Raw genomic sequence first — 27,563 nt, forward strand, 5'->3', positions numbered from 1 at the left:
AATAGGAAGTCACCATTTGCTTTATTTGTTACATCTTTGTTACATGGGACGATGCACATGAACAAACATATAAAATGTAAAGGTGCCAAATCGTAGCCAAAAGCTAGGTTCCATCTGCAGTCTGCTGAAGGTTGATGACCTAAGATCAGGACAGATCAGGAATAAAGTGACCATAGTAGGTAAAGTGCATACACTGCAAAAAGTCAGTGTTCAAAAACAAGAAAAAACAAAACAAAAATTAGGGGTATTTTATTTGAATTAAGCAAAATTTTCTGCCAATAGAACAAGAAAATTTGGCTTGTCAAGACTTTCCAAAATAAGTAAAATTAGCTATCCTCAATGAACCCAAAAATACCTTAAAATAAGTATATTCTCACTAATAACAACTGTACTACTATATGAGTACGTATTTTCTATTGTTTCATTGAAAATAAAACAGCAAAGTCCATTTGGCTGTCGTCTGTTTTAATCTGAGACACAATTGTGTCAAAGTCATGATTTTTTTTTTCATGCTTGAAATAAGGAATTATTACTATTATTATTAAAAAAATTGTTTTATACTTGTGAGTGTTGATGACACAGCTTTGCAACAGTTGTTATTCTAGTTTCAAGCATGTTTTACTCAATATAGGTCATAAAATCTCAGCAACAAGCTGTAATATCTTACTGAGATAATTTAGGACCAAAACACTTAAAACAAGTAAAACACTCTAACATAAAATCTGCTTAGTGAGAAGAAGTATCTTATCAGACAGAAAAATAAGCAAATATCACCCTTATTTGAGATATTTAATCGTACTTAGATTTCAGTTTTTGCAGTGTAAGGCAGATGGAGAAGTGCTAAATTGTAGCATATAATAATTGTGCTGAAGGAAAAAAATACACATCTCCTTTTAGTCTAGTAAGTTAAAGTGCTGGTATTATTTCACATCGTCCTATTACATAAGTAGTTAGCAATAACGGATGTATTTACGCATGGAAAATTGGACCAAAAAAGCTAACATTAATGTATTTATGTACAAAATATTGCACAAAATATGAATACGTAACTTTTAGAATGGAATTAGTAATCCACAGAAATCTATTAGAACTCATGTCAAGTATTTCTAGGTTTCTTACACTGTATATCCATGCTCTTGTCCTTAAATGTGATGTATCACCTATAACCCATCAGACAGATACTAAGGCCAAAAAAAAGCCCACTACTATCAAAAATGAGCAAAAAACAAAAGTCTATGGAGACCTTTTTTGCAAACGGAAAAGTCCAGGGGCTCCCACTAATTGAATGTTATCGTGAGTTTTTTCCATGTATTCATTGTTCATGCACGTATTTTTACTATATTTATCTGCCACACGTGGAAGGCTGGTCCATGAAAATAATGCCTTCATTAAACCGGTGCAAAAAAGGTTGGGGGCCCCTGCTGTATAGTATTTCTCCAGCAATGGTCATGTGGTGACATAAATGATGGTATTTTGAGAGGTAATCTTTGAAGTCAGACATCACTGAAGGCCTAGGTGGGAAACGTACGGCCCCCCACTGGTTTTTAATGATCTTTAAATCCTAAAAAAAAAGCCATGTGTTCTTGTCTCTTATGACTGTGAATGATAGGCAAAATTCCCCCAAAAATGGCAGTTCCCCTTTAAAACATTTTAAATATTGTCAGGTGGTAAATAATTAGCAGTGCAGATAAAACAAAACATGTTATATTAACGTTATGTTAACATTTTTGACATCAATAACAGGGACCCCAAATACATCCCAACTTACCTCCTCACTTTGACACCGCTATATTTGAGTATATGAACACAAAGATCCACTGAGATCACCAAGATAAATCACACAGAATAAGCAAAAGTAGCATCTCTTACAAATCTGAGTGACACCTCCATCTTGCATGCACAAATACCAACACATCCACCTGCCTAGCTTCAAGCCAATACACACACACACACACACACACACACACACGCACAAAGTGGAATAATTAGATCGTCTGGAACACCATAGCGGAAAGGCGAGACTTTTGATGAAATGTCACTGCACTCCGCTGGCTAACCCCTTAGTCACACTGAATTGCATTAATACACACACACACACACACACACACACACACGTACACACACACCTGAAAAATGTTAAGTTAACCTTCCCCCCTTCCAAAAGCACACACCTTACATGCAGTCACACACACACACACACACACACACACACACACACACACACACACACACACACACACATGCGTCTTCCCCGAGTGGCAGTGTGAGTGAGCGAGTACATGTCTTGAGTGACGGGCTCATACTCGCACAGCACTGAAGCGTCTATTAAAGCCTGCAGTCTCTGGGCTGTAACTTCCATAGATGGAAAAAAAAAGAGAAAGGAATTCCCTCCTGTGACAGTCAAACTGGCATTTGGTGTGTGTGTGTGAATAAATACATGCATTGACCTTGCAGGCGTGTGTAATGGTACGGACCAAACCGCATCAAAACTGGGAAGAATGCTTGATTACCGATGAAAGCTTTGATTCTTTGATTGTTTACAAAAAGTGTTCAAAACTTTAGAGACACTAATGCATTTTACTGAATGAGAAAGTGTCTCTAAACTTTTGACTTGTCTTGTAGATCCCGAGTGTCAAACTCAAAGCCCGACCTGACACGCAACATAATTTCATATGGCCTGTGGAAGCCTGAAAGTAACACGCGTCAATAAAGTACTTTATGTTTTCGTACTAAATGACTTAGACTTAGACAACATTTTTATGATCCACAAGGGAAATTGTTCCACACAGTATCTCAGTTACAAAGGAAGGAATGTGTAAGGATGGAAAGGATAATGCAGGTATAAAGTAGACTAAAAATGTACCGTAGTAGCAATATAAAATATAACATATGTGTAATATTTACATATTATATATACAGTATATCATATGTACTGATATATTTTTATATAAGATATACAATATATAACAATTACCATGTACAATATAACAGTATATGTAACAGCTGCAGCATAAAATAAAGAGTAGATCCAACAGAAAATCTACATTATAAACAAAGAGCTAACATAGAAGCGGTCAGGTAATAGACAGCTATCATCTATTTCTGTATAACAAATGCATTTGTTCTTTCTATTTTTACAGTCAACAAATACATTCCAATTGTATACTTTAAACTTGAATATTATCTAATAAAAAAACAAATATTATATTATCATACATTCTAAACATCCATCCATCCATTTCCTACCGCTTGTCCCTCTCGGGTATATGCAGGGGGCTGGAGCCTATCCCAGCTTCACTTGAGCTTCACCTCATCGCAGGACCTATGCACATTCCAAAAAAATGTTTTGCAAATACTTAAATATCTGCTTGACTTATGAATTTAAAGCAAGGTATTCATCCAATTGTACACTGTAGAAATGACAATAGATTTTACAGTAACATTTTATGGTAAAAACTGAGCTGCAAGTTTTTTAATTGTAGTTTTTACAGCATAATAGTGCAAATGGGAAAAGCGCACTAACGTTTTTTTTAGGGCAAAATTATGGCAACTGATCTGCCAGTGAAAATACGGTGTTACTGTTTTTACATTTATAAGAAATACACCGTAAAAACAACAGCTGTAGATTTTACCATTAAAAAAAAAAAAAAACGCGGCATTCATAATAATATGCTGAATTGTACGTTAAAATCATGGCTACTGAGCCGTTTTTTTTTTTTCGGTTAAATCAGAAAGTTGTTTTTTTCCCTTTACAGTATCCGTTAAAAATATATATATATATCAAATGCAGAGACAATTATGTAATAATATCATAAAGCAAATCCTTATGCATGTACCGTATTTTTCGGAGTATAAGTCGCACCGGAGTATAAGTCGCACCTGCCGAAAATGCATAATAAAGAAGGAAAAAAACATATACAAGTCACACTGGAGCCCGGCCAAACTGAAAAAAAACTGCGACGTATAGTCCAAAAAATACGGTATATTCATATATTGTTCACTGTTATTCACGGCATTAGACGATCAGTATTTCTGCATTTGGCCCAAGATAAGAACTATGCCCCCACATTTGGATTGTTTTGTTTTCTAAAAGGATTTTATAATTGGTAAATGGTAAATGGGTTGTACTTGTATAGCGCTTTTCTACCTTTTTTAAGGAACTCAAAGCGCTTTGACACTATTTCCACATTCACCCATTCACACACACACATTCACACATTCCCACACTGATGGCAGGAGCTGCCATCAGTGCTATAATGAATACATTGCAGTTATTCACTTGCATATCTATAGCAGTGGCTCCCAAGTATTACTATATTGTTATTACTATTACTATAGTATCTCTACTTTATGTTTACATTTTTAATATGAAATATATATTTTAAATAAATATATATGTCTTATATTTTACATAGCAGTAAAAAAATTGTTAAAGCTAACGGACCAGATGATATACCAACAGAAGCACTGAAATCCCTAAATAAACATAATACAGAATTATTAACAGGATTACTATACAAAAGCAGATACATACCGGTTGAAAAGTGTTCCCTTTTTGTTCCCTTGCCAAAAAAAACAAAAAGCACAAGACTGCGCATACTTCCGAACTATCAGCTTATTGACAAACATTGATGGACAGTAACAAACTACATGTCGCGAAGCTACGTAGTTTAACTACATTTACCAGTAGCTTGGCGGTAGCTGCACTACTTTTTAAACGAGTAGCTATTCCTGTAGCTTAGCTATTTTTAGACCCATGCAGCGAGGTAGCTTACATCAGAGCTACAAGCTACAAAGAGAGAAAATGGACTGGGAATCTAGGCCCAAAAAAATAAAAAGTACAACTACAGTGACCTGGATGAATGAGAACATCCATAAATACGGAGAAAATTCATGATGATTGCTTGCTGTTCTATAATGAATCACAATTGGCTGAGGTTAGGACGAATCATTACAGACTGGCTAATCAGAGGCAAGATAAGGTGAGTCATCGAAACCAGGAAGCAAAATCATAAAATTCATGCACTAATGTCACATAACACTTTTAGATATAGATAGGCCTTGTTCACACTGCAGGTCATTTGCAAAAAAATGTTCCCATATGCGACCTGTATCAGATTTTTACTAAGATCGAAATACCTCGCGCTAAACAGTGTGTGCGATCTATAAAAATGGCGTGTGCTATTAGTGGGCGTGTTGCGTGTGATCTACCAAGACTGCATGCAATTGAAAAGTGGTGTAGACCGGCTTTTTTTAAATGAGGATGTTGCGTGCGCTATACAGGCCATCACTACGTTTTTTCAGTATGTTTTCAAACAAACAGGAGACATGTACCACTTTTTATGGGCATTTTAGAAGCAGTTGTGCATCACATCCAAATTGACACCTGCTGAAGGTGCATGGTAGGGAGGCTGCACTACTGGGCTCAAGACGCAAAAAATTACATACTTCAAGGACTTCTTTGTCACAGAGAAATCGTTTATAACTTATTTTTTATAGAAAGAAATGTGTCTTTGCAGCGCAAGCACTCCTCTCTCACAGCCGTGTGTGTCGGATTGCACATCCTTTTCAAACATGCTCAATAAAACACAAAATAGTGCTCCCAAAACGGTGATGAGTGTTGATAAATCACATTGCGTGTGCTAAATAATTATATCTGCATTTTCTCCTCCCAGTATTGTGGGGGTTTTGATGGACAGCATATATTTTGCATATTAATGAAGACAGAGACGCTATCAAGTTTGCACGTGTTTTAGTACATGCAAACCTTTAGTAAATCAGGCTCTAAGTGACAACACTGTATTTGTAAAGCTTAAAAAAATATATAAACACAACACAAATTGGATTTAATTGGCCAATGGGGTAGTTATGATTAGAGCCCTGTTAACACTGCCTGGCAACAAATGGTTGCAAACAAAAAAAAGAAACTACATTGCTGCTTCTGCTGAGCAGTTAAAATTGTATTTAAGTTGTTAAATTTTATAATGAAACCCAAATGATTCTTTTCCATCTGTGGGATTTATAACATTCAGCGAAATTGGAATTTTAACAAGCACATCCGGAAGAGGAGGTTTCTAGTGAGCGAGGACATGCAGGCAGAGGACGATGCAAAAGACAGAGCAGAATGAAAACATGATTAGGGGTTGCCGCGGCGACCCCTAACGGGAAGAGCTGGAATTACAATAATTATCTGGTTTCCACTGATGTAGTTACATGAGAGTGTTTTGTCATTGGTGTGTGTAGAAGACAAAGTGTGGACCATGGTCATGAACAACCTGCCGCCCAAAACTACAGTGACCGGTTCCAGTCGAGAAAGACGCACCATACTTCAAGTCAACTACAGCGCTTCTATGGAGCAGGTAACACAAACACACTAACACTCACCATGTTGACTTACACAGCTGTAACGCTGTAGAATAAAGAGGCCGATTGGTCGACCAGTAACATTTCTTGTGTGCGTATGCAACTTGTTCAAAAACTCCTCTGAGTTTCGATTAAAATATGAGATAAAAACATAACAATAGGGATGGGTACCTATCACATTGGGATCTATACGGTACCAATTCCCGGTAGCTGAGAATCGATATCGGTACTCAATGGTACCAATTCTTGGTACTTCCGTGTGTTCATGTGTTAATAAAATTTTATTTTTTATTCAACAGTCCAGTTGTCATATCTTGATTTCTTACACTTCTTAGTCTCATTTGCAAGTATTATCGAGAAGACGTTACATGCAGTTGCAATTCCAAGACGTCAGATGGCAGTGGTTTTTAGACTGCAGTGTGTTGCTGAGTCAGGGAGTAGTCTTTGCCATGAAGCTAAATCTAGTCTTTTGTTGCAGTCTACACATTGATTGTACTGTAAGTATTGTACTTATGACACACCAGATGTTTGATTCAAATGTGCATCTTAGATGTAGTTTTCACTAACAATTTTGGAGGTGGGGAATTGCCATGTAAAATCGCTAATGCTAATCAGTAGCATCTCTATTGCAAAGTCAATGTAAATTAGCATCGAGCTGGTGCTTTTTAAAAAGTGGAACCTTATTGTATGTTCTAGCGTTTTTCTATCAGGCCTGTTTTCTTTGTTGGCATGGACAATTGCATGGACATGGACAATTGCAACATTACAACTGAACCCACTTGGGCGGTGCGTCTTGGTTGGTAGAGCAGCTATGCCAGCAGCTTGAGGATTCTAGGTTCGATCCCCTCTTCCAGTATCCTATTCTCTGCCGTTGTGTCCTTGGGCAAGACACTTTACCCACGCGCTCCCAGTGCCACCCACACTGGTTTAAATGTAACTTGAAAATGTAGATAATGGATTTCACTATGTAAAGTGCTTTGAGTCTGTAGAGAAAAGAGCTATATAAATATAATTCACTTCACTCGGAGTGCTGCTTCAGTGCTTGTATCCTTGCCAAGTGTTTGAACCGTTCGAGTCTGCAACCGGACGTTATGTCACGTCCAACAAAGGTATTGAACTATAGCACTGTTTGATTTGACATGAATAAATACTGACGGAATCCGGTGCGTGCCGATAAAAGTACCGAATTTGGTAACCATCTGGACTGATTAGTTCCGGACAGTTCCGGCTGCAATAACACTCCCCTTCTGGCTTTTATTACTAACATTTGCCCACAACACCGGAAGTAAATGGTTGACAAGAGTTGTGGTTACTTAGAGAGTTGAAGTCAGACCACGCAATCAATCCTGATCTATAAATGCAAGGGTGTCGAAAGTGCTTTCGGTTGTCATTTGCAGTAAAAAATAACCGTTGTAACATATCGATTAGTTCCAGCTGCAATGACACTCCCTTTCTCTCTTTAATTAGCAATGATTGCCCACAGTGCAGTAAGCTAACAAACTAAATAGTCGACGAGAGTTGACAAAGACCTATAAAAACAGGGGTGTCCAAGGTGCTGCCCGGGTGTCCAAGGTCCTGCCCGGGTGCCATTTGCGGCCCACGGCTCATTTTGCCGGGGAAAAAAAAATGTGTGTTAGGGGGCGTACTAAAATGTCTTCATGGTTGGCAGGCGTAAAAAGGCACACTTAGATAAAACATTATTGATTAGACGGCTGTTTTTTTGCTGCTGACGATCGTGCCTTCAGTTTTCCAGGTTAGTTTAATTTCCATGTTCAGTTCTGCACAGAGGCTACTTAGCCTCAAGTCAGGAACGACATGTTCAATTTGTAAACAAAGAATAAACTGATAGATAAAGCTTTGTCCTTGTTGAGTGGGCAAAAGTTATTCGGTAGAATGTTCCCATAAACGATCATAATGGAAGAATACATAAGATTTTGATAACCTGCCATCATAGCATCCATTAAACTTCACATGGCTATTTATGTTTCCAATCATTGCGTGTGCAAGTGTGTGTGCATGTTTGTGTGTGTGTGTGTGTGTCCAAAGGCGGCTAATTTAGGCATGCCAGCTATTCTCTTGGCTGAAAGAAAAAGCAGTTTGAAGGCTGGTGTCAGTTGAAAATATCTAATTTTGCAGCCAGCCACAAAGGAAGTGGCAGCTGATCATTGCACTGACGGCAATAGCTTATCACTACTGTCAAACATGGAGGAACATTCCAGTAAATGAGCTGCTCCTTATTTCACGCTACTCAAGTCTGACATTGTACTATTGAGAAATATTGACCCACCCCAACCAATTATCACTCAAATGTTGTATATTTTATTTCTAAACACTATTATTAAATTGATACTTTGTATCTAAAAACAAATGTATAAAAAAACATTTTAAATAATTTAATAAATAAATACACACTTAATATTTTGTGATGTATTTAAAATATGAAAGCATTTTTTAAAGCAATTTTTCCTAGGAATTTGATGGATGGATGGATGGATTCATGTATGTCTGTATTTAATAAATAGTAATAAAATAAATAATTAAACACGGTTTAATGATTATAATAAACACCATCAATAACAATTATAATATTAATGATAATAATAATAAATAGTTAAATAGACATAAAAAATGTGAATATGCATTTTGTTTAAACATGCAATTTTTAGGCACTCTATTATGTTCAAATTGTACTATTTTCGTTGCAATCCTTGTGTTCAATTAGCATCATTGTATTAAAAAAAAAACAGGGAACAGATATGTATTTTTATTTCCTCCATAATTGCATTTACCTTTATGAAGAAATACATGTTTTTATATGTATAATAAATCATTGATTATTAATTGAAATGTATTAACTAATTATTATTTGGAAAGTTGTTTTTTCTATTAAATTATACAAAAGTTAAGCACTACATTTTTAGTAGTATTGGTATTAGGGATGTGTACTGATTTTGGTCGATTTATTGGTACTGACTGAATTCTGTCGGTAACAGAGGTGGGTAGATTAGCCAGAAATTGTACTCAAGTAAGAGTACTGTTACTTTAGAGATGTATTACTCAAGTAAAAGTAAGGAGTAGTCACCCAAATATTTACTTGAGTAAAAGTAAAAAGTATGTTGTGAAAAAACTACTCAAGTACTGAGTAACTGAGTAACATACACACTCATATCATATATAAGGGACGGGGTGGCGCAGTGGAAGAATGGCCGTGCGCGACCCGAGGGTCCCTGGTTCAATCCCCACCTAGTACCAACCTCGTCATGTCCGTTGTGTCCTGAGCAAGACACTTCACCCTTGCTCCTGATGGGTGCTGGTTAGCGCCTTGCATGGCAGCTCCCTCCATCAGTGTGTGAATGTGTGTGAATGGGTAAATGTGGAAGTAGTGTCAAAGCGCTTTGAGTACCTTGAAGGTAGAAAAGCGCTATACAAGTACAACCCATTTATCATTTATTTATTTATTTATACATATATATATATATATATATATATATATATATATATATATATATATATATATATATATATATATATATATATATATATGTATGTGTGGGAAAAAAATCACAAGACTATTTCATCTCTACAGGCCTGTTTCATGAGGGGGGGTACCCTCAATCATCAGGAGATTTTAATGGGAGCATTCGCATACCATGGTTTATATAGGGCACAGAGTGGGTGGGTACAGGCTGGCCTAGGGGCGTGGTGATTGGCTCATGTGTTACCTAGGAGGTGTTTCCGTCTATGGCGGCATGTTGTTACAATTTCGCTGCGCTTGTTGAGGGATGACAGGTCTGGACGGTAAATAATAAACAGTTTCTCTTTCAAGCATAGGTTGCATCTTTTATTACCACTATTGTAAGGTGTGCTGGATGCAAGAATTTGCCATGTTATTGAATATTCAACATTATTGTCTTTGAGGTCCCAAATGTGTTTGCTGAGTTCTGTGGTATTTCGTAGGTTTTTGTTCCTGAAAGAAGCCTTGTGATTGTTCCATCTGGTTCTGAATTCACCCTCGGTTAATCCTACATATGTGTCGGATGTGTTAATGTCCTTGCGTATTACCTTAGATTGGTAGACAACTGATGTTTGTAAGCACCCCCCGTTGAGGGGGCAATCAGGTTTCTTTCGACAGTTACATGCTTTGTTGGTTTTGGAGTCGCTCTGACTGGGGGTCGACGGCTCATTTGCAATTGTTTTGTTGTGGTTTGAGATGATTTGTCGTATATTGTTCATGCAGCTGTAGCTCAATTTAATGTTGTTCTTGTTGAATACTTTTCTTAGGTTGTTGTCTTTGGGAAAGTGTTTGTCAATCAGATTGAGGAATTTGTGTCCAATGTTCGTTGAGACGTTTTTGCTGTATGGGGGGTTGTACCAGATGATGTCGTTTCGTTTTCTGTTCTTTTTTGGCTGGTTTCCTGGCGTGGGTTCATAGGTGAGGGTGAAATTGTATCCGCTTTCATCAAGGGCTTTTTGGTACGGGGGGGTTGCTTGGTCAAATTCAGCTTTGCTAGATGACAGCATCGATAGCCTTTTATTGATTCCGGTAGGTATTCTTTTCGTGGTGGTGGGTGGGTGGTTGCTGTCATGGTGCACGTATTGGAGTGTTGTGTTGGGTTTCGTGAATGGTTGGTAGTATATATATATATATATATATATATATATATATATATATATATATATATATATATATATATATATATATATACATAGATACATATACATTGATATATACAGTATAACATTTATATGTATTTATTTAGCTGTTTTTGTTTACATGTTAAAGGTGTTTTAATGAATATACATGCATGTTTAACACATATAGATTCCTTTCTTTCATGAAGACTAGAATATAAGTTGGTGTATTACCTGATTCTGATGACTTGCGTTGATTGTAATCAGACAGTAGTGATGATAACGTCCACGTTTTCAAATGGAGGAGAAGAAAAGTTCCTCCTTTCTGTCTAATACCACATGAAAGTTTCCAGCTTCCATATTCGTTTTTATATACCGGTACTTTACAAGAAATATATTGGCATCAAACTCCGTAGCTTGCTAGCTTGTTTGCGCTGGCTTTCGGAGACTCTTGTTTTGAAAGCGCAGGCGCGATGGAGCGGCACTTTTATTGTGAAGACAGGAACGTCCTCATGTGCGGTCAGTCTTTTTAGGCTTTTGACTGGATGTACGGTTAAAATAAAAAAGTGTCTTTTTTCCTTCACACTTTTGATTGATTGATTGGAACTTTTATTATTAGATTGCACAGTACAGTACACATTCCGTACAATTGACCACTAAATGGTAACACCCCAATAAGTTTTTCAACTTGTTTAAGTCAGGTCATGTGACCACCTGGCTCTGTTTGATTGGTCCAACGTCACCAGTGACTGCATCTGATTGGTGGAACGAAGTGAAACGTCACCAGTAAGGCAGGCATTTTGAAGGTCTGTCTGACAGACCAAAACAAACAAAGCGTGCATTAACAGATCGATAAAAATTAGTAGCGAGTAGCTAGCTGAATTTAGATAAAAGTAGCGGAGTAAAAGTAGCGGAGTAAAAGTAGCGGAGTAAAAGTAGCGGAGTAAAAGTAGCGTTCCTTCTCTATAAATATACTTAAGTAAAAGTAAAAGTATGTTGCATTAAAACTACTCTTAGAAGTACAATTTATCCCAAAAGTTACTCAAGTAGATGTAACGGAGTAAATGTAGCGCGTTACTACCCACCTCTGGTCGGTAATACCGGGTAATCAAACAGTGGCATATTTCAATACCTTTATTGCACGTAACGTCACGGCTGTTTGCAGACTTGGCACCAACTCAAGCACCAGGCAGAGCAATAATTGTTTGTTGGGCTAAGACAAACATAGCATATTTGGCTTAATAGCAAAGACTACTTCCTTGTTAGGGCAAATCACTGCTGCCAACTTGCATTTTGGAATAGCAACTGCATGCAATGTATTTCTGTTCTATTCTGTTCTATAATACTTGCAAAGGAGACTCAGAAGTGTAAGAAAACAACTGGACAGCACATCTGTCATTATCAGCTCAGTGTTAAATGTAAAAAACATATTTTATTATCAAACAAATACGATTTAAAGTACCGAAAATTGGTACTGTTTAGTACCTGTATCGATTCCTAGGTACCAGGAATTGGTACTGTCAAATGTGTACCCATCCTTACTTAGTATTATCTGGAATAATGAGCAAAGAAAAAATTCAGAAAAATCCACAAAAAATCTAATTCTCCGGTAATTATATTTACTGTATGTATCAGGGGTGTCAAACGTACGGCCCGTGGGCGGAACAGGTTTTATCTGGCCCGCGGGATGAGTTTGCTAAGTTTAAAAATGAGCTGAAATTTTTGAATGAAAGAAACTGCTGTTCTAAATGTGTCTACTAGATGTCGCAATAGCAGTTCTTTCTATCTTTGTAGATTATGCTACATATGTAAAAAAAAAAAAAAAAAACCACTTGATGTCGAGGAAAATTAGAAAACTACATACATAAAATCCTGTAATTTGATTTTGATATTATTTTTTTATCTTGATAGATTGAAAATTAACACCAATGAGTTGACTGATGAACATTATCACATAATTTATTCAGAAAGTATAAATAACGACAAATAAAGATAGAATACTATTAACCGCAACATGTAAGTGTAAATAAACCCCAACAACATTATGATTTGTACATTTTCAGAATGTGCTTGTTTTATTTTTAAACAAAGAAAACCACCTGAAGTTGTCTTTATTTTTAAGTTATCGTGCCGTGATTTTACCAGTCCGGCCCACTTGGGAGTAGATTTTTCTCCATGTGGCCCCCGATCTAAAATGAGTTTGACACCCATGGTATACAGTATATGCAAGAAAAAAACATAAAAGTATGTATTTTGACAAATAAATATTGACTATGATGATATAAATATGGTTACATTTTATGTTTGTAGATATGTCTTACAATAATATAGGTGTACAGTGCATAGATCTGGAGGTCATGTAGCTCATGTCGCCGGAAAATAGTAGAATTTTACCAAAATACACTGCTTATTTCTACTATATTCTCATATTGTTATGACTGGTATGCTCCACCAAAGAGATTGAGTGGCATACACCCTATTTTTAATTAAGCCCTTTCTGTCTTGTTAAATGCTTTCATTGTCCCAGCTCTATTGAATACATTAAATGGGTGTATTTGATATATGTATATTTCTGCTTGTTGTGCTTGCAGGTGACAGCGATCACCACCAGCGCCGAACACTGCGAGCAACAGATCACGTACAGTTGCCGCATGTCCAGGCTGCTCAACACGCCAGGTACTGCTAAAAGCGCTTGCGTTGGTATCAAATTGTCATGTTTTACTGTGAAATGCATTAAATATAGGGCAATGGATCTTAGATGTGGCGGTCAAAGAATCGCAAATTGATTCTAGTGTGCACTAGTGTTGTACGGTATACCGGTAGTATAGTACCGCGATACTAATGAATAATTTTCGGTACTATACCGTCTCTGAAACGTACCGGTCCCGCACCCCCCCGCGCCCGCGTCGAAGTCACGTCATGACATTGCTGGTTTACAAGCAGAGGAGCATGTTGGGCAGCGCACACACACGCAGTACTTACAAGCAGACACAGTGTGTAAACAGAAAAGGGAGAATGGACGCATTTTGGCTTGAAAACTGACGATAAAGGTGAAGTTATAACACTGAAACGGAAAAGGTGCTTTAAGACATGGCTAGCTAGCTAGTTTTTAAAGTCCATCCGACGTCAACAGTGTTTTAGCTACTTCTAAATCACGAATCCTGGTCTCCATGGCGACAAATAAAGTAAGTTTCTTACACGTACCATCATCACTGCCGGACGAGGAATAGCTAAACATGCTTCACTACACACCGTAGCTCACCGGCATTTAAATGTAAACAAACGCCATTGGTGGATCTACACCAGACATCCACTGTAAGGATATCAAGTACAGGCACGTATCCAGTCAATACTACTATGATTACGTCGATATTTTTTGGCATCACAACATCTTCTTTAGTTTAAAAAAAATTTATATTATGTTTATAAACTCAGGAAATATGTCCCTGGACACATGAGGACGTTGAATATGACCAATGCCTGATCCTGTAATGGTATCGGATTGATACCCAAATGTGTGGTATCATCCAAAACTAATGAAGGTATCAAACACCAGAAGAATAAGTGATTATTACATTTTAACAGAAGTGTAGACAGAAAATGTTAAAAGAGAAAGTAAGCAGGTATTAACAGTAAATGAACAAGTAGATTAATAATTAATTTTCTACCACTTGTCCTTAATAATGTTGACAAAATAATAGAATGATAAATGACACAATGTGTTACTGCATACGTCAGCAGACTAATTAGGAGTCTTTGTTTGTTTACTTACTACTAAAAGACAAGTTGTCTCGTATGTTCACTATTTTATTTAAGGACTTAACTGCAATAAGAAACATATGTTTAATGTACCCTAAGATTTGTTGTTAAAATAAAGCCAATATTGCAATTTGTTTGTGGTCCCCTTTATTTAGAAAAGTATCGAAAAGTATGAAAATAATTTTAGTACCGGTACCAAAATATTGGTATCGTTACAACACTAGTGTACACAAATGTGCTCAAGTGGAAATCATGCCAGTTGCAGCTAGATTAACTCTGATTACATCCGTTTGTGTTTGGATTTGACTACAGTGTGAAGTGCTTTGAGTCAGTTTGGTTTGGATTAGTGGTTTGTAAAAAGGAGGATTTGTAAAAGGTTTTGACCGAGTGTTACGGCGTTCTAAGAGGCTTTTAGAAACTGATGCTGATAATTAATCTAATGTGTATTAGAAGAAAGCTGAGGTTTATTGTTGCTCAGTCTGTAACACGCCTGTTGTCAGATCCACTTTCCACCGCTCTCCTGCGGTCGTAAACACGAGCATACACTGGCATCACAAACACGCAAAAGGCCGGGAATTGCTTCATAAAGACAAGACGCTGCAGCAATTAGAGCGACTGAGAGGACGGTGTGTGTTTGCTCATAGTGTGTGTGTGTGTGTGTGTGTGCAAGTACGTCTATATTCCTGATAGAGTAGGTCAAAAGTGATATTGATAACAGGATTTTAGTGCTGCGCTTTCAACTTTGCAATTAACCTCTATTGCAGGATGACATTATACCTGTCAATGAGCAAAAGACACGCACTGTATTAATCGGGATTTTCCACTCTCAACACACGCAGCCGCCCTTCATTGACTAGTTTCCTCCTAATTCACTACCTTACGAGTCAGGGAAATCCAATTACGATCTACAGTGACTGAAAAGTTGGGCCAGGAAAAATCATTTACCCAAAATTTCCCTCCATAAAATAGCTGTCAGCTTTAATCAAATGAGTCTGTCGACGGAATTTCCACTGTGAATACCCCCCCACACACACACACACAATTATATTACACTAGGGACAGTGTTGGTGAGCTAAATGAAGCGTTAAATGGGAATTATAGTATAGTGCCGTTAGTGACATTGCTCATTTAGAAGCTTCCAGAATTTCTTGTAATTGTCTAACAGCGACTTGTTCCCTTCTTGTTTGTAAGCCTCCGTTCCGTACCAGCAAATATTATTCAACATGTAAAAATAAATGGTAGTCTTTTGAAATTGTTATCGTTTGGCAGGATTTAGCAAGAACTGCACATTTGCAGAATAAGAATGGTTGACTCACCAGCAGTCAAAGGGAGCATCCACAGTGTCCATGGAGACAAAACTGTCATCAAAGGTCTGTAACAATGGTGACTGCTGTGTAAATTAAACGTGGATATCATTCAGACCAGGGAGGTTCAAACGTTTTGACTCGAGGGACGAATTCGGCAAAAAAAAAAAAAAAAAAAAAAAAATATATATATATATATATATATATATATAGTATGTGTATATATATATATTATGTGTGTGTATATATATATATATGTATATATATATATATATATATATATATGTATATATATATATATATATATATATATATATATATATATATATATATTCTTGTTTGTTTTTGTTTCCATGACAACCCATTAGTTTTCACCTGTCTTTATGTCACGCACCTGATTCATTTGGACTCACGCACTTGTTAATCGCGTCACCACTATTTAAGCCTGTAGTTGCCAGGCAGTAAGCCTGGCGACATTGCACATTCATGCTCTGTACCCCTGACACTCTTGCTTCATGCAATTTCATAGTTCATGCTGTCCTGTTCACGTCACAGTAAGTGTTTTCTTGGTTTTATGTCCATAGTTCTGCCTTTGTGCTAGTTTATGTTTATACGCTAAGTTTATACCTCCGCCTTGTGAGCGCCTTTTGTTTGTTCCTTTTTTTGAGTAAAATTAAACATGCCACGCCATGTCCGGTCCAGTTGATTTGCACCACGGGAAAACAAACCACACCATAGTCTTAGTCTTGACAGTCCTTTACAATTATAAAAGCTTTTTACAAAAATCTACTACTGTGCTTGCATGTCAGCAGACTGGAGTAGATCCTGCTGAAATCCTATGTATTGAATGAATAGAGAATCGTTTTGAATCGGAAAAAAATCGTTTTTAAATCGAGAATCGTGTTGAATTGAAGAAAAAAACGATTTTGAATCGAATCGATATTGAATCAAATCGTGGGACACACAAAGATTCATATATATATATGTACTTACACATATATTAAATATTTTTGTAATGTAATAAGATATGCATCTAAATACATTTGATATGGAAATCACTACACTGACTTAATTTTCTTTTTTTATTTATTACAACTGAGTGATGTCTTAAAGTGAATGCTTTAAGTCTGCATATTAACTTAAAACCAAATTAAACATGTAAGAAAAGCCATTTGTTTTAGGCTAATTTCAGAAAGCTGTTAGATTAATGCACGCACGTGCAAAAACACCCACACATACTCAAATGCACACGTTACGACGCTTTTTTTTTGCCACATAGCATAGCGTTGATTGTGATGTAACAACAATCATTTGTACCAAAATAACACTTCAGTTTGCATTTATTAAAGCAAATATAACAACAAAAAAAAACTTCAACTCCTTTAATGTTTATGCTCTCATTTATGAGTGCTGATTGTGCTTGTCTGTTTTTCTGCAAGTTCTGACTCAGTCTTTCTCCCTTTGAGGTTGCTCCAGATTAGTGTTTGACATTTTTCCAGCCAAACTACAACCAAAACCCTTCTTCTTCAAAATCAGATTTATTAAAAAGATGCCTGCAAATTATACTACTCTTGCTTGCTTAGCCCCATTTTGTGTGAGTCAATTGACTGGTGAAGTCCATACTTTTCTTTTATTTCTATCGTTTGGTAATGTATTTAGGCTGACCCCTTCTTTTAGTTGTAATGCTACAACCTGCAACAATGCATCTGGCAGACATACACTATACTGCCAAAAGTATTTGACCACCTGCCTTGACTCACATATGAACTTGAAGTGCCATCCCATTCCTAACCCATAGGGTTCAATATGATGTTGGTCCATTTTTTGCAGCTACTACAGCTTCAACTCTTCTGGGAAGGCTGTCCACAAGGTTACGGAGTGTGTTTATAGGAATTGTCGACCATTCTTCCAAAAGCGCATCGGTGAGGTCACACACTGATGTTGGTCGAGAAGGCCTGGCTCTCAGTCTCCGTTCTAGTTCATCCCAAAAGTGTTCTATCGGGTTCAGGTCAGGACTCTGTGCAGACCAGTCAAGTTCATCCACACCAGACTCTGTTATCCATGTCTTTATGGACTTTGCTTTGTGCACTGGTGCACGGTGATGTTGGAAGAGGAAGGGGCCCGCTCCAAACTGTTCCTGCAAGGTTGGGAGCATGGAATTGTCCAAAATGTTTTGGTATCCTGGAGCATTTAAAGTTCCTTTCACTGGAACTAAGGGGCCAAGCCCAACTCCTGAAAAACAACCCCACACCATAATTCCTCCTCCACCAAATTTCACACTCGGCACAATGCAGTCCAAAATGTACCATTCTCCTGGCAAACTCCAAACCCACACTTGTCCATCAGATTGCCAGATGGAAAAGTGTGATTCATCAGTCCAGAGAAGGTGTCTCCACTGCTCTAGAGTCTAGTGGCGACGTGCTTTACACCACTGCATCCGACACTTTGCATTGGATTTGGTGATGTATGGCTTAGATGAGGCTGCTCAGCCATGGAAACCTATTCCATGAAGCTCTCTACGTACTGTACGTGGGCTAATTGGAAGGTCACATGAAGTTTGGAGCTCTGTAGCAACTGACTGTGCAGAAAGTCTTTGCACTATGCGCTTCAGCATCCGCTGACCCCTCTCTGTCAGTTTACGTGGCCAACAATTTGGTGGCTGAGTTGCTGTTGTTCCCAAACTCTTCCATTTTCTTATAATAAAGCCAACGGTTGACTTTGGAATATTTAGGAGCGAGGAAATTTCACGACTGGATTTGTTGCACAGGTGGCATCCTATGACAGTTCCACGCTGGAAATCACTGAGCTCCTGAGAGCGGCTCATTCTTTCACAAATGTTTGTAGAAACAGTCTCCATGCCTAAGTGCTTGATTGTATACACCTGTGGCCGAGCCAAGTGATTTGACTAAATACTTTTGGCAATATACTGTAGTGTATTTGAGCATTCCTTCAAATTCTGGCCAAAAATAACATGATTCTTCGTGAAGATGCTACCAAAAACACGTACTACGCAAGATTAACTTGCCTCGAGCGATTATGGCTCCCATCCTGGGTGGATCTCGCGTGAGTGCGTTAATAATTTTGCAATGCAGTCTGCTGAAAATGATGGAAAGCGCCACTCTACATAGGAACTCATGCTGTGGTCAAAGTTGGAATTGCCACAAAACACATTTTAAGATATTTGACACTTTACTGCCGTCTGGAGGTTAAGGTGGATAGTTCCCCCCCACCAACCCCACCCCAAATTTCATCACATTTCATGTGTCAGGTAAATTGCGACGAATGGGGCCATACATTCCCTTCTTACTGTATGTGTCGACAGCAGACTGATGCATGCCCGCCCTCAAGAATTAGCTAAAAGTCTAAAATACTGTGACTATTTTGGGGTTGAGTTTTACCTGTAGACATCATTTTTAGATCCAGAACTATGAAATAAGTGCCAATATTCTCAGCATTAGAGGGGCCCATTTAAGTGTGAATTTTAACTTTTTATTTTTTTTTTTTTTTGTTATTTTTTTTTTTTTCTGGGGATGCAAATGGCATAATTCAGTGGAATGTCCCTAATAATCTTAGGACACATTTACTGCAGGGGATGCAGTTACATTCAGCATGTGATCAGCCTAGCAACATGTTGGGTTTCTCTTCAATGAGGTATATCGGTGTTCAAGTTGGTGCTTGAACAGTTAGCGCACGTCCGTGTGCAGAAAAACGGACGCTCATACGTCCGTCTTTTTGGTACGACATCCAGTCGGCCACGGAGGATAATGAGGTTGTGTTTATGCACCGCTGTTTATTGTTTGCTCTCATTTGTTTCCGTGTTCGTCATTAACCTTCTTCAAATGCACGAGAGGTGCAGAATTCACAAGTTATCTTCCTCCCGTCCCCCGCACACTTTTAAACAGAGCTTTGGCTGGGAGGAAGATCCGAGAAAAAATAATCACATAGTAAAGTTTGAATTCATAAAAACACATGGTGGTGCCATTCAGAGGTTTATGGGCCGAGTCATAAAGTAATTAAAATCAGATTACAGCCTTGTAAATATTTAATCTCTTAAACTAATAAAAGCATTTCATATATCCCATACTCGGGGTAAATATGCTTGCAGATTACTACAAAAATATAGGTTTTCCTAAAAAACACAGTTGCTCCATCTCTTTATTCAATTTCATGAAATCCAGCTCACAGTTGGTTCTTCTGCTGCTTTTGCGCGACCCTCAGGTCTACCCAGACTTGTTTTCTTTGGTATTCTCCGAGATAACAACAAGAAGCGTGTCATCGGCTTCTAACCGTCTGGAATTGCGCCGTTAAGTTTAACTATCCCTTTATATTTGCCGCGATACCCGTTTATGTTGGCCTATTGGGGCCACACGTTGTTGCGCGGCTTCCATTACCCGACTAATGTTCTTACTACAGTGTCATTAATTTGTGCAGGTACTTCAGGCATGAAGGGAGGGAACAAGCGCTATTATATTTGAGAACTTTTCTCCACCCCTCTATAGCAAAGATGCTAATTAACATTAGGAATCCATTCTATTTTCTCCAGCTTCCAGTGCACTGATGGTTACAGGCAGTGTGCGGACCCCCTAACGGCGGAGTCTTCTCCCGCTTCGGAATTTATATATAACACAGCAAATGAACTGCTAAAATTGGCTGGCAACCTTTCTGCAACCGTGTGAAGGTGAATTTGTTCCAAAGTCTAGCCAAGAAAGCAGGATGTGTCACACAATGGCACACAAGTCATTTACACCCCCACCATCGGCTGTTTGCGATGCGTCGTTGCTCCGGGTAATGCAGTCATATGTTGTGTTGACAGAGTTGTGCGCCTTCCTTTGCACTACCTGAGTGCGACAATTACCACTTCTAGACACACAGGTCCTTGTGTCGACAACTAAGGCGCATCACTGTATGCTACATTAAGTCAGCACCCTGCAGAGTTTGCAAGGGCACTCTTTTTTTTCTATCTTATTTCTAGTTTGCACTTCTCAACAGGGATTTTTTTTCTCCTTGTTTTTAATGTTTAAATTGGGTTTCTTTCAGGGGTTATTTGTCCAGGGCATAGCAAGAGCCCAATTGGTTTAGAATGCAGTCTGATGTTTAGCTGAGATCTTATAAACATGCACTTCAATCTCTAAGCCATCATAAATTACTGCACTATGTTGATGCAAACTAATCCACAAAACATCTTATTCAAAACATTGAAAATTTCTTTTTTGATTCCACATATACACTATATTGCCAAAAGTATTTGGCCACCTGCCACATATGAACCACCTGTCACATATGAACTTGAAGTGCCATCCCATTCCTAACCCATAGGGTTCAATATGATGTGGGTCCACCTTTTGCAGCAATTACAGCTTCAACTCTTCTGGGAAGGCTGTCCGCAAGGTTGCGGAGTGTGTTTATAGGTATTTTTGACCATTCTTCCAAAAGTGCATTGGTCGAGAAGGTCTGGCTCTCAGTCTCCTTTCTAATTCATCCCAAAGGTGTTCTATATAGTTCAGGTCAGGACTCTGTGCAGGCCAGTCAAGTTCATCCACACCAGACCCTTGTCATCCATGTCTTTATGGACCTTGCTTTGTGCACTGTCACGTTAGAAGACAAAGGGGCCCGCTCCAAACTGTTCCCACAAGATTGGGAGCATGTAATTGTCCAAAATGTTTTGGTATCCTGGAGCATTCAAAGTTCCTTTCACTGGAACTAAGGGGCCAAGCCTAACTCCTGAAAATCAACCCCACACCATAAATCCTCCTTCACCAAATTTCACACTCAGCACAATGCAGTCCGAAATGTACCGTTCTCCTGGAAACCTCCAAACCCAGACTCGTCCATCAGATTGCCAGATGGAAAAGTGTGATTCATCACTCCGGAGAACGCGTCTCCACTGCTCTAGAGTCCAGTGGCGCCGTGCTTTACACCACTGCATCGGAAGCTTTGCATTGGATTTGGTGATGTATGGCTTAGATGCAGCTGCTCGGCCATGGAAACCCATTCCATGAAGCTCTCTGCGTACTGTATGTGGGCTAATTGGAAGGTCACATGAAGTTTGGAGATCTGTAGCAACTTACTGTGCAGAAAAATGCTGACCTCTTTGCACTATGCGCTTCAGCATCCGCGGACCCCTCTCTGTCAGTTTACGTGGCCTATCACTTTGTGGCTGAGTTGCTGTTGTTCTCAAACTCTTCCATTTTCTTATAGTAAAGCTGACAGTTGACTTTGGAATATTTAGGAACGAGGACATTTCACGACTGGATTTGCTGCACAGGTGGCTTCCTATGACAGTTCCACGCTGGAAATCACTGAGCTCCTGAGAGCGGCTCATTCTTTCACAAATGTTTGTAGAAACAGTCTCCATACCTAAGTGCTTGATTGTATACACCTGTGGCCGGGCCATATGATTAGGACACCTGATTCTGATCATTTGGATGGGTGGCCAAATACTTTTGGCAATATAGTGAATCTTAACATAAATAAATGTAATAATTTTTGCTCACACTTTAATTTGGACTAGAAGCTTTAATTTTTTTTATTCCCACATCTGACCGCCTGATTGAGCTATCTTTTCCAATGTATAGCGTGCATCAAAATAACTGCGTTTAGGTATGGGTACTTGTCATATTTTAATCAATATGGTACCAATTCCCAATACCTGGTAATACCAGTGCTCAATGGTATTAATCTTTGGTACTTATGTGTGTTAATAAATGTTAATTGTTTAATAATAAATCCAACTGCTTTAGTTAACATTCAACAGTGGGATCATAATGATAAATGTACTGCCCAATTATTGATTTCTTACTTTTCTGATTCTCATTTGCAAGTATTATATAGTACAGGGATTCTTGATTTTTGGATTTTTTTACTCTTTATTTTATTCATATTCAAAAATGATATCTATCCTACAGTTTACAACCTTGTCAAATGCTATGAAACCATGTGTTGCTCACAAAGATGATTTATTTCACACAAAAACCTGAGGCTTAGGTCAGGCTGCTTAAAAAAATGAGTACTAGCCAAATATACTGCGTTAGAAGGCACTCATAAATAAATATCCAACAAAAAATACATACAATGATGTAGTGCTAAAATAATTAAACTAAATTAATAATGAATATGGGATATTCTTCATCTCAGTATGTCAATCATGGCTGACTTAATTATCTATTGCAAGAACTGCTGTATTAAAGGGGAACATTATCACAATTTCAGAAGGGTTAAAACCATTAAAAATCAGTTCCCAGTGGCTTATTTTATTTTTCAAAGTTTTTTTCAAAATGTTACCCATCACGTAATATCCCTAAAAAAAAGCTTCAAAGTGCCTGATTTTAACCATCGTTATATACACCCGTCCAATTTCCTGTGACGTCACATAGTGATGCCAATACAAACAAACATGGCGGATAGAACAGCAAGGTATAGCAAAATTAGCTCGGATTCAGACTCAGATTTCAGCGGCTTAAGCGATTCAACAGATTACGAATGTATTGAAACGGATGGTTGTAGTGTGGAGGCAGGTAGCGAAAACGAAATTGAAGAAGAAACTGAAGCTATTGAGCCATATCGGTTTGAACCGTATGCAAGCGAAACCGACGAAAACGACACGACAGCCAGCGACACGGGAGAAAGCGAGGACGAATTTGGCGATCGCCTTCTAACCAACGATTGGTATGTGTTTGTTTGGCATTAAAGGAAACTAACAAATATGAACTAGGTTTACAGCATATGAAATACATTTGGCAACAACATGCACTTTGAGAGTGCAGACAGCCCAGTTTTCATCAAGTAATATATTCTGTAGACATACCCTCATCTGCTCTCTTTTCCTGAAAGCTGATCTGTCCAGTTTTGGAGTTGATGTCAGCAGGCCAGGGAAGCTAGGGTCGATATTCTTCTATGCCATCTCTGTCGTAGCATAGCTTTCGTCGGTAAAGTGTGCGGAACAAACGTCCAATTTCTTGCCACTTTCGCATCTTTGGGCAACTGGTGCAATTTGAATCCGTCCCTGTTCGTGTTGTTACACCCTCCGACAACACACCGACGAGGCATGATCTCTCCAAGGTACGGAAAACAGTCGAAAAAACGGAAAATAACAGAGCTGATTTGACTCGGTGTTTGTAATGTGTTTGAGAAAATGGCGGAAGCTCCGAGAGCGAATAATAGAAAGGCGCTCCGAGAGCGAATAATAGAAAGGCGTTTAATTCGCCAACATTCACCCATTTAGAGTTCGGAAATCGATTAAAAAAATATATGGTCTTTTTTCTGCAACATCAAGGTATATATTGACGCTTACATAGGTCTGGTGATAATGTTCCCCTTTAATCATTCACTGATGTAATAGTGTTACAAAAAGAAGACAGTAAATGAACATATGTATTTGTAAACGCTCTGAAGTGGGAAAGGGGTAGGATTAAATAAGCTTTGTGTCTTCCTACTCCTTTTCGGACATGATGTAAAGAGAAATGATATGAAATTGAGTGTGATGTATAATACTGTAAGTGTGTTCATGTTCGAAATTAACTAAACTCAATCAATCAATCAATCAATCAATCAATATGTTTCTTAACTAAACTGTCAATAAAATGAAAGTGCAAATGAAAATACAGATTCACCACTTAAGTCATATTGTTTGCGCTTAAGAAACTTTTCTGGTTTTAGCTCCAGACTTCTTGTTTGTTTATAGGGAGGGTATGGCCAACTCTGTTTCAAAGTTGGTAGCAAACATGGCGCCCTGTAGTCAAGTGAGGGGCTTTTGACCGAGAGAGTATGGCCAGAGTATCTCCTAAATGATTTGTCAAAAGCCCCTCACCTGACTACAGTGACCCATGTTTGCTACCAACTTTTAAACCGTATTGGCCATACTCTCTCTATCCAGGGCTCTGGGATTGAGATTGTCATTACTGCCACAAGTGGAGGAAAAGTGTATTACAACTAAGTACTGCGGCAGCCAATGCGGATCACAGCTGAAGGACAGACAGGGAGCAGTTGCGACCCAACAATGAAAACACTGATATAGTAGACTTTGCATGCAGTTTAAATTACAACACGTTAGATGGGAGTAGTCTTTGCCATGAAGCTGAACCTAATCTTATGCACCGTCTTATGCAGCGTCCTAAAAAGTGTTTACACTGTAAGTTGTGTACTTATTACACATAAGTTTTTTGACTGTAATGTGCCTCTTGTCTAATGCCAATCGGTAGCATGTTTATAGCAAATCCAATGTGAATAAGCATTGAGCTAAGAATGTTTTGGAAAGTGGCATTTTACTATCTGTTATTGTTTTCTATCAGGCATAATTGCTTTGTTGGCATTGAAACTTGTATTGTTACCTCGAGGTAGTTTGTCTGAGTTCACTCTTTGTGCTGCTTGAGTGCTTGTTTGCCTGCCAAGTCTGCAACCGGGTGTGACTTCACGTGCAAACAACAAAGTATGGAAATATGGCATCGTTTGAGTTCACATGAATCGATGCCCAGTAGTACCAACACAATTTTATGGGTGCCAATAATGCCGATAATAGCACTGAATTCGGTACCCATCACTGTGTGTTTCTATTGAGGTTTGTGTGTATGTTAAAAAATGTGGCGCTATGTAAACACGCTGGTCTGTAAAGAGTTTTAAATATTTAAATATTTGAAATACAGTATATATAGCCTGAATGTATTTATTTAAACAGGAAAAGTATCAATACAAATGTTTATACAGTAAATTGCCATCTATTTGTGGTTCTTGCATGTTTGTGGATTTACTTTGTCTGCTTAAAATTATGTATTTTTTAAATTTGCTTAAATAGAACATGTTTGATGGCACTGTCCCACAAGTCAGTTTCTCTTTCTGAACTTTGTATTATGTGTAATTTATATTCTATGTGAAGTGAAGTGAATTATATTTATATAGCGCTTTTCTCTAGTGACTCAAAGCGCTTTACATAGTGAAACCCAATATCTAAGTTACATTTAAACCAGTGTGGGTGGCACTGGGAACAGGTGGGTAAAGTGTCTTGCTCAAGGACACAGCGGTAGTGACTAGGATGGCGGAAGCGGGAATCGAACCTGCAACCCTCAAGTTGCTGGCACGGCCGCTCTACCAACCGAGCTATGCTGCCCTATGATGATTGCTTACGTTTTCCTTGGCACTCTGTCGGCAGAAGAGCCTGCATAATGCTTCAGAGACGCAGCGAAGTGTAAAGAGTTTACTAATAAGCGCTCTTCCGCAGTGCGCTTTAACTAGTGTTTGAGCAAGTCTCATATGTATGGTCTAAATTTAAGATGTACTCAAGTTATGGGCACACTTTCGTAACCTTGGAAGGGCGTAACATGAAACGCCGTAAAACGAACACCACCTGTATAACATTTAAAGAATCAAAAATAGGCGTTTTTAGGGCTTATTAAGGGTGCACCCATTATTAGCGGTTTTCCGCCATGAGCTGGTTGTCTTTTGTGAGATTTTTTTTTTGTATGAAAATGAAAATGTTGCTCAGCATTAACTCATCTGTGTAATAATATATATACTGACTACTAATATTGATCCTTAAAGTGGAAAAAAAATGTATATACAGCAGTGACGTGCGGTAAGGTTGATGGCTGGTGAGGCACTGACTTCATCACAGTCAGATTTACAAACATATGAACCCTAAAGAGTATCTTATTCACCATTTGATTGGCAGCAGTTAACGGGTTATGTTTAAAAGCTCATAACAGCATTCTTCCCTGCTTGGCACTCAGCATCAAGGGTTGGAATTGGGGGTTAAATCAACAAAAAGTATTCCCGGGCGTGGCGCCGCTGCTGCCCACTGCTCCCCTCACCTCCCAGGGGGTGATCAAGGGATGGATCAAATGCAGAGGACAAATTTCATTACACCTAGTGTGTGTGTGACAATCATTGGTACTTTAACTTAACTTTAACTTTACACATACAAACTGTAGCACACAAAAAAGCACATTTAATTAAAAAAACGTTATTATGGTCTTACCTTTACTTATAAGTGCGGGAACAGTAGTGTTCGTGTTGGAGGAGTTGTGAATGAATGAAATATGAAATCCGTGCTGCAATCTGCAGGTGTACCTAATGTTGTGTCCCTGCAGTCGTTCACGGGTCCTCCGGCGCGAGCATTGTTGTTTTTGCACTTTTTGGCTTCTTGTTAAGTGAATTTTTTTGGGTGGATTCGGTCTTGCACGTGGAGGGTTTGGGTGTTGGCTTTGGTTGGTGTGGCGCTCCCGTCGGGGGGTGCATTCTGCTGCGGGGGTGCATTAACCGGCACCAGGAGGCGGGATTACTGTGAGCCTCACACAGTGCATCTTCGCAGCAGTTTTATGATTGCTTAGCACAAGAAATACTTTACACACATACAGTTGTTGACAAAATACACTGTACATTATATACCTCAGCTAACTAAACTATGGAAATGTGTAATATAGTTCATATAGCAATACGGTCTCACTGCACAGCAGGCCAGCAGTTAGCTGAGTCCGCAATCCATATTGAGGCACAACGCAATGACGTGCCTCAACG

At 38.4% G+C, this 27,563-nt stretch overlaps 1 protein-coding gene across 3 annotated transcripts in view; it reads left to right on the forward strand.

Annotated features, from left to right (window-relative positions):
* Positions 1-27,563, forward strand: part of cntnap2a (contactin associated protein 2a) — a 766,983-nt gene that overhangs the window by 457,818 nt on the left and 281,602 nt on the right. For all 3 annotated transcript variants that reach the window (XM_061965507.1, XM_061965508.1, XM_061965509.1), the window contains 2 exons: positions 6,244-6,359; positions 13,587-13,671. In XM_061965507.1, coding sequence (XP_061821491.1) covers positions 6,244-6,359; positions 13,587-13,671 — 201 coding nt within the window. The remainder of the gene's footprint in view (positions 1-6,243; positions 6,360-13,586; positions 13,672-27,563) is intronic.

The sequence above is a fragment of the Nerophis lumbriciformis genome, linkage group LG07 (genome assembly GCF_033978685.3).
Source record: "Nerophis lumbriciformis linkage group LG07, RoL_Nlum_v2.1, whole genome shotgun sequence".
NCBI classification, from domain to species: Eukaryota; Metazoa; Chordata; class Actinopteri; order Syngnathiformes; family Syngnathidae; genus Nerophis; species Nerophis lumbriciformis.